General features: G+C 34.3%; 1 protein-coding gene across 1 annotated transcript in view; it reads left to right on the top strand.

The window, feature by feature from the left end:
• Positions 1–4,347: 4,347 nt before the first annotated feature.
• Positions 4,348–8,859, top strand: part of LOC106059099 (DBH-like monooxygenase protein 2 homolog) — a 20,235-nt gene continuing 15,723 nt past the window's right edge. The window contains exons 1-2 of the mRNA XM_056005104.1: positions 4,348–4,456; positions 5,504–5,693. Of these exons, the coding sequence (XP_055861079.1) occupies positions 4,431–4,456; positions 5,504–5,693 (216 nt within the window). The 5' untranslated portion in view covers positions 4,348–4,430. The remainder of the gene's footprint in view (positions 4,457–5,503; positions 5,694–8,859) is intronic.

Consider the following 8,859-nt stretch of genomic DNA (forward strand, 5'->3'; position numbering starts at 1 on the left):
TTGTGTCTTTTATGTGTGTTGATTTAGAGGAATCGTAAAGACCATGACATCACACATCAATGTAGTGGGATAACACAAGGCGATGTTGTCTGTATACCTGCTAGTCTGTAAAGACGTTAAACAAGTTTGAATAAAAGAAATGTAAAGTATGTAATCAAAATAAATATTTCAAACTATTGCCCAGAAAAACGAAGAGTACTATAGTTTCAAATGTTGGTTTCTCTATAAATATATGAAGAAGAACTAACCAACAATTATGATGACAACGCTAGCACTTTTTTACAACTTTCATGCCAACACGTTTGTACACGTTATTTCTCTCACGTTATTTCTCTCACGTTATTTCTCTCACGTTATTTCTCTCACGTTATTTCTCTCACGTTGTTTCTCTCACGTTGTTTCTCTCACGTTATTTCTCTCACGTTATTTCTCTCACGTTATTTCTCTCACGTTATTTCTCTCACGTTATTTCTCTCACGTTATTTCTCTCACGTTATTTCTCTCACGTTATTTCTCTCACGCCCAATTTCGGACCAAGCCGAAATTTTGCAAATTTTTTTCTTCTACCTGACAAAACGAGAATCAATTTTAAAAAATCACCAATTAGTTAATTTGTTAATTAGTATATTGTTTGGTATCTGGAACAAGAGAAAGAAATAGTACTTGACTCATAAGATGGTATAATTTGAAGTAGCCCCCTTTATACTTTCTAGAGGGCAAAGTTGAAACTAACACTAGATAACTATAAATGTATTTTCATAAGCACTTCCCTGGCATAGTGGTTAGCATGTCGGCTTGGGGAAAGCTGATGAGGCTTTAGCCTTCGAGTTCAAATTCAGGTCATTTACTTTTTTTTATAAATGTATTTTAAAATATAGAAAAGCAAATGAGAATGATAGAAATGATGAATGAAATAATACTATATGTAGGTGTTCAATAAAAAATTCAATTAAAATTGAGCACTGCTATGTGTCAGAATAATAATTAAAATAATAGAAATAATACAAATAAGCCTCTAGTGTGGTGACCCGTCAAAATAGCGCGGACCAAATAGCGCCGACAAAATAGCGCGGACAAAATAGCGTCGACAAAATAGCGCGGACAAAATAGCGCGGACAAAATAGCGCGGACAAAATAGCGCGGACAAAATAGCGCCGACAAAATAGCGCGGACAAAATAGCGCCGACAAAATAGCGCGGACAAAATAGCGCCGACAAAATAGCGCGGACAAAATAGCGCCGACAAAATAGCGCAAGACAAAACAGCGCGGACTTGTATATGATGTGTAAAAGAGTACCGGATTATTAGTAATTTAATGTCCTGGGCATCATTTTTGTTGATGTCTCTATCTTTTTCAATAAAGCTCGGACAGATGAGGTAGGGAATTTGTATGACTATTGGGAGGAAAACTATATTGGTCGCCAGAGAGTGACTCCAAGATTTCCAATAGCATTATGGATTGTCAGAGATCGTGTGCAGGACAATCTACCACGAACACAGAATTCAGTGAAGGGATGGCACCATGCATTGCAGCTGTCTATTGACGGTCATCACCCAAATGTGTACAAGTTAATCTCTCACTTCCTCAGAGAACAGGAGAACACTGAGAACAAGATTCTGAGCTACAATGCTGGAGAACGAAGTAAAGCTGCAAGCAAGACAAAGTACCTCCAACTTAACAGACGACTTGAAGCTATATTGCCAATGTACGGAAAAAAAAGCCAGTGATGGAATTTCTACGTGACATTTCCTTCAATTTAATTTTGTGAAAGTTTGTGTGTGTGTGTGTGTGTGTGTGTAAATTTGACAAGTATCTTAGCGTATTTTCGAAGTAAATAAATGCTATATTTTGAAATTATTCATTTTACCTAATTATGATTTTTGCTTATTTATGTTTTAAGATATCTAAAGTGTTTCCTGCAAAATGACTGCAAAATTATGATAACATTAAAAGCAAAAACAAAATATTGTGTCTAATTATATTTTACGATATCTAAAGTAGTTCTTTCAAAATGACTAAAATATATTTTTTTCTGCGCTATATTGTCGGCGCTATTTTGTTCGCGCTATATTGTCGGCGCTATTTTGTCGGCGCTATTTTGTCGGCGCTATTTTGACGGGGTGCCATCTAGTGTCACAGCGTTGTTTGAGAGCTGCTTTGACATGCGGTAAACAAGATTCACTTGGAGTTCTTAATTGTCCTGTTTCACTTGAAAAGTGAAATCTAGTTGGGAATTATGGGTAAGCCTCGTTTTTGATCTGGCCACAAGGTCAGTTGATCTTGAGTCCTCAGAAAGGCTGGACGTATATTGATTGTTTATAAAAGAACAAAATTTGGAGCATATGTAATAGTTCAGTATTTTCATAATTTGGATTAATTACTTGTGAAATATTATTCACTGTGCCTTTAAGGCTTTATTTTGCTTTATATCAATAAATCTATCGTCTGCTGAGAAGTGAGTTATTTAATATTTTCTAATACCTGTAGTGCTGCTTTAGTTATAGTGAACATCCGCGACAACAGTAGTGCAACAATTTGAGAAGAAGAGAAGGCATGTTTAATTATTATAGAGCAGACTTTTTAATAAACACCAGAAGAGGTGTCACACCGAACTAAGTTGAGAAATTTGTCAACAATGTTTCATAGTACCCTGACACTGACATTAAAAGATTCCAATAGTGAAGCCACATCATCAATGAAGTGAGTCCATCAACTGTTCTACAATTGGCATCAACTCTTCCGTACTGGTAAATAACACTTCAGCACTGTTAATGTACGTCAAGAATGACATTGGCACACAAAGACTGACACAGACACTTCTGAACTGATGATACAACGGCAACACCGGCGACCTATGAGAAATGAAACACTAGAAACACACCAACTGTTTCACCAAACTTTAGAGGGTGAACTGCCCTCAAGTACAACGAGAGACCAACTAATGCCACCAGAATTTATGACGTAGCAAACCAATGAAACCAAAATAAACACACTTTTACATGCAACTTTCTTCTAAAACACTTTAAGAACCAGCGACTTCAGGGAGGTAAGTAAAAAAGGGAAATCACGTCTCGCATTTTATTTAAAATCTATTTTCAAGGAAATATATGGAAAAACAAGGTTACAAAGACAATTTGTTTGGAGACATAAACTTATAATTGGTTCCCGAAGGGGTCCACCCAGGCAGGTAAAAAGGTAGGTTTCAATATTTTCAGAAAGAATATCAGAATCAAATTCTATCAAAGGAAAATGATAGTGAAGAATGGAGAAGGTTGAAAGATCTTGTGTGATGCCCGAACGGTCCAGCAGACCAAGGGATAGGTGAAAGTGAAGGAGTAGTTGGATATGAAGCTGGCTAAACTGATGTCATATAATGATTATCTAATTTATCTAATTGTTTTGTAAAGGGTCAATCTCTTTTTTATTTAAAACCTTAAGAAAAAAAAACAACATTTCCGTGAAATTCCGTGAAAAAAATCCGTTTAGTTAAGTGTTCAATGGGCATAGTACCGCACTACAGTTCACGCGATAATATGAAAAACTACTTATTAATTGTTGTTTTAAATTATTATATGCAAATTAAATATTTTTTTCTCTTTAAAAAAAGTTAACATTTTTTGGGGTATTGTAGTATTTACTAAGATTGAACATATATAACTTAACAATACATTAAATTTTGTTCACATAAAAAACTAAAACTGTTTGCATAAAATTGTTAAAAATATGGTAAATTGTCAACTCCTTTACTAAATAGCCTCCCGTGTTTGTTACTATTAATAGTGAATACTTGTAAAAATGGTGTATTTTTATGAAAAAAACTGCTTGCATAGTTGATTTAAAAAATTAAAATTTTCACTTTCAGAAAAGAAAAAAGTAGCCATTGCATCAGAACTTTGAAAGGTCTAAAATATCATATATTGGATTCTCAATATCTTTTCTTGTTTACGAGATCTAAACGGACAGACAGACCACATAAAACTATAATAGAGTCTATTCCCCTTTCGGGGGTCGCTAAAAAAAATTGGCCGTAAATTGTTTCATTTTGCAAACGTTTTAGCATTTAGACACACATAAATGGAGGCATTATTTAGATAATTAACTTTATTTGCGGTATATTAATCAAAATTTTCAAGGTAAAAATATTTTCAATTTGCAAATGTATATATATATATACTTTAAAAGCTGGCCACACTTACAAACGTACTTCATGGCGTTGAAAATATAGTTAACAGACCAGTAGAATCCATGGAGTTTTGATTGTTAAGCTCAAATAGCCTCTGATGTTTGATACCCTGTTTCCCCCACCGCCCGACACGACGCAGTCAATCTATTGTTGGTTTTGCAACTGTGTTTGTCATGAGTCGTTTGACTATTTCACAAGTAACTGAACAGATTGAATCCATTGAAAGTTCACGATCGGAATAGAATTATGCAGGGAAGACAAAACACACTTAGGTAGGAACTTCTTTGAACATTTGAAATTCATAAGAAAATCTAGATCTAGATACAGGGTTCATTGAAACCAAAATAGGGACATGGCGTAAAGCTAAAATTTATTTTGATGGTTAAAGTAAAAAATAGAAATTCAATAATTGAAATGAAATCAAACGCAAAGAATTGTAAATATGTGATCGTAAAAAAATGAATTTTTAAAATTCTGTCGAGATCAAAATAGAAAATATACCCAACATTCATTATGCCAAGTTGAAAATTTAAAAAAATAAAAAATCAAAGTATAAAAAATACTTTAAAAAAAAAAAGCTTATACGAAGTGTAATTGTATCAATTAGTTTGGATCAGTTATGTAATTAAATTTGTAATAAATCTAGACCAATAACAATAAATCTGTGCAATTAATAGATCTAGTACTTTTACCAGTTGTTTTTGTTTAGTACTATTTCATGCTTTTAGTGTTCTCAATACGCAATGATCCTATCACGTGTCTGGACCAGTTGAGAAAATATGGAGGGGAGGAAGAAAGGGAGATCTGGGTGGATTTTACCGTAATTGTTTTTTTACCAAAAGAAAAAAACAAGGGGGGGGGGGACGACTTGAATTAGAACTTGTGCCTCACGCCTGCACCGTCCTACGTCCTAGCCACTGTGCTAGCGAGCTACTTGAACTAGAGAATAGTATATACTTATAGATTTTTTGTTTCAATTTAGAGCGGCGACCTATAAAGTGTCACGGTATTTGTAGTTCACAATTTATTAATAAAAATACAAAACAAATTACACAACAAATAAAAAAAGCAGCTTCCCTTTCAAACACTGACCTGCGATAATTTGTTTTTATGATCCTACAGGTAAATCTATATTTTAGTGAGTTTTATTTTGGTATAGTGTACATACTCTCAACGGATAGTCTAAAATCTGCAAATGTTTGTTGATATATTTCTCGTGTCTTTTTTTTTCCTTTGTATTGGAGTTCTGTCGCTGCCTGACATTAGAAAAACTTTGATATAAACCATTTATCAGACAAACCATATCACTGCCTTCACAGAGTTGTCACTTTGCTCTGTGTCCTGGGGGCGGCCTCCAGCTACAAGATGTACCAACTCAACATTCCCAATGGTAACATCATCCCTCACCCTTGCAAAGAAAACACGCACTGGGCAGGAGTGGGTCATTTCTTGGACACAGGCGCAGGTTACACAAATCCGTTTGGAGAAGATTTTTCAAAAGAAGGTCACGTGAGTGTCACTCGTTTTTATTTTTCAAATTGTTATTTTGTTTTTGTTTTGGTGAACTTTAACCTTTCCACCAAGTTCTAGTCAGAATGATCTACAGTTCAAAGGAAGACAATTTAGAATTTTTGAATTTAATTACAGGGTTGCTTTCCATTAAAATAATTCTATAAACAATTCTAAGACTAATTACTGATATTGTGGGCCTTAATGTGACAACATGATCAGACCTATTATAACAAGAACATATGTGTTAAGATTCAAATATAAATAGATTTGCATGCAATTAAGTTCTTGTGGATAATTAACATAACAGATTTCACTAAATCCATGACGATACTAAAGGTTATTGTTTAAGTTCAAATTAATAAGTATTATGAATTTTTTAAACAAGGAAAAAAAAATGTTTTGTAAAATATATATATTTTTTTTTGCACAAACTAAATACTGACCAGACTTGCCAAAACTAAAATTGAACGGAATGTCATCTCTCTATTAGGAGTTTTTTGTTAGAGGAATCATGTGCTCCACCAATGAGAAGAAATGATTCAAAAACTAAGAATGAAACATTAAAGCATAACGCTCAAACACAAACAAAAAGCTTTCTAGATGGAAGAATGATCTTAATGTACTGGACAATGTTATGCTGTCTCTATGTCAAAGAACTCGGGATCTTGCTTGCAGGTGTTACGACCTCATTAGGATTTCGTTATTTGTTTCGGGAATAGGGGAAAAGTTTTACTTAGCGACAATGACGTAAAGTTTGTTAAAAAGTAAGAACGCTCTATTCAACACTATCAACAAGACGCTTTTCATTAGGGCAGTGAAAATTAGAAGCTATATCCAGACGGCTAGTAACCGAGGACATTAGACGGATCCCTTCTTAAGTATTAAAAGTGTTTATTGGTATAACACTAGTGTCGACTTGATTGTTTTGGTCGGTGTTTGTTTATTTCCTTGGTTGTATTGGACACGGCGGTAGAGCCTCAACACAGGACTCACAGGTGACTTCAGCGAATCAGGAAACCAAAACAGATTCAAAATAAATGATCCACTTAAACAACGTGATGAACTGACAACAAAAATACTAATAGACCATGTAGATGTGCACAGTGCTACCTGCTTGCTCTGTGCACAGTGTTACCTGCTTGCTCTGTGCACTGTGTTACCTGCTTGCTCTGTGCACAGTGTTACCTGCTTGCTCTGTGCACTGTGTTACCTGCTTGCTCTGTGCACGGTGTTACCTGCTTGCTCTGTGCACAGTGTTACCTGCTTGCTCTGTGCACTGTAATATCACATCACAAATATATCAAATCTATTTAGTGAGGTAATTGAAAATATTTTGAGCTTAGAAGTCTGTAGTTGTTTGTTACAAGCAGTGCTTTTTTTGTGACGGTACTCACCAATACGGCGTACCGGGACCTTTTTTAATCTGGGGAAAATACTTTTCTTGCATTTTAACGACGTTTAGTATTAATTTATTAGTAGTTAATTAAAAGTTAGGCAATCCATCACTGAGAACCGGCACCGTTTTTTTTTTTAGAAAACAAAGCACTGGTTACAAGTACAACCATCCAATAGAAATAACTCTAGAATTCACATGTCTTTCATGTGTGGAAGTCATGAAGATTCTTGTTGATATAAACCGAGAGCTCTCTTTTCAACTACTTTAGTCTATTTGTAGTGAAACCATTGTGTAAAGATCACAACAAGATGAACAAAACCCCCCCAAAAATAACGTTCAGACAATTCCATCTTGATCTAGACCAGGGGTCGGCAACTTTTTGAGCCAAAATTACAATTTACAAAATTTCAACGCCTTTAAAGAGCCACAAGATTTTTTCTTCCAAACAATAAATAGTACTCGCATTAATAAAGTTTTTCTTATTAAACAAACGAATCTATTTATTCAAAAGAGAAAATATCCATTTATCTTTATATATATGTGTGGTATTATTGGATAATTACATATTTGAGTATAAAATCTAAACAATTAAACATTTACATACAACACTAACCTGTATTTTAATAATAAACAATTGAGCAAAACAAATTCAGGGATAACTATGGCTTCGCATGGTTTTAGAACGTTAGGATACATTTGGCTTATAGCTTGTTTTTAGTTTCACGACTCTAAATTTTCATTTGTTAGTTGGCATCTTACTTTACTTTTAATTGCTTGCTCGCACGAAAATGCCGATCCGACGATAGTCAGCCTTCCAAATGCCATCTTTTTCACCTGACTGTAGTAATCTGGAAGACTATTCCATGCGTCGAATATAAGTGCCTCCTCTCGCTGACCACTTTTGTTGCGTTACATTTCTGGAGCTCCAACTCTTCCAACTTGATTTTCAACTCTGTATATTTTCCAGGATCAATTTCACGTGCTTTGATGTGGATTTCGTTACTATTAGTGTTGAGAACATTTTTTTATATAAATGCTACAGCCATTTTGATAGTTTTAAATTGCTCAAATTAATTCATTTTTAATTTTTCTTTCTGTGTTGCACTGGAGCTTTACAAATTGAAAAAAAAGTAATTGACCGCTCTGAATAATTTCTGCAAAAGGATTTTTTTTTCTTCAAAACAAACGAATTCTTCTGCCAAAACATAGACTGGATATCCCGTTCCTTGCAGTTTTAGATTCAGTTCATTTGATTTCACTGTTATATACACCATAAAGTAAAATGCTTGCAACCATTTGTCGTTCTCTAATTCAGGGGGATTAATGCCTTTATCATTTAGGGATGTATTTAATTCTTTCAAGCACACAGAAAAACGTTTTAACACTTTACCTTTGTAAAGCCATCGCACTTTATTGTAAAGAAGGAGGTCAGAATACTGAGTCTCCATTTCGTTAAGAATTCTATAAACTGACTATGATAGAGTGCTTTTGACAAGATAATGTTAAAAATCTTGATTACCAAATTCATGACCTCAACTATTTTGGCCGGAGATGTTTGGACACAAAGCTGTATTATGCAGTGAAACGTAAGAATGTCTTGGTTTATTTATATTTTATTTTATCTTTTCCTGTCCTACTTCGGGCTACATCAGTTGCTATTGAAACGATTTTATTTATATAGATATTTATATAAAGTATTTTTGCATGCCATTAGCTGTATCTTCTCCTCTAGTTTGTCACGAGAGCGGTAGAAATCCTAGAAGTTTT

This window comes from Biomphalaria glabrata, chromosome 12 (genome assembly GCF_947242115.1).
Source record: "Biomphalaria glabrata chromosome 12, xgBioGlab47.1, whole genome shotgun sequence".
Classification (NCBI taxonomy): domain Eukaryota; kingdom Metazoa; phylum Mollusca; class Gastropoda; family Planorbidae; genus Biomphalaria; species Biomphalaria glabrata.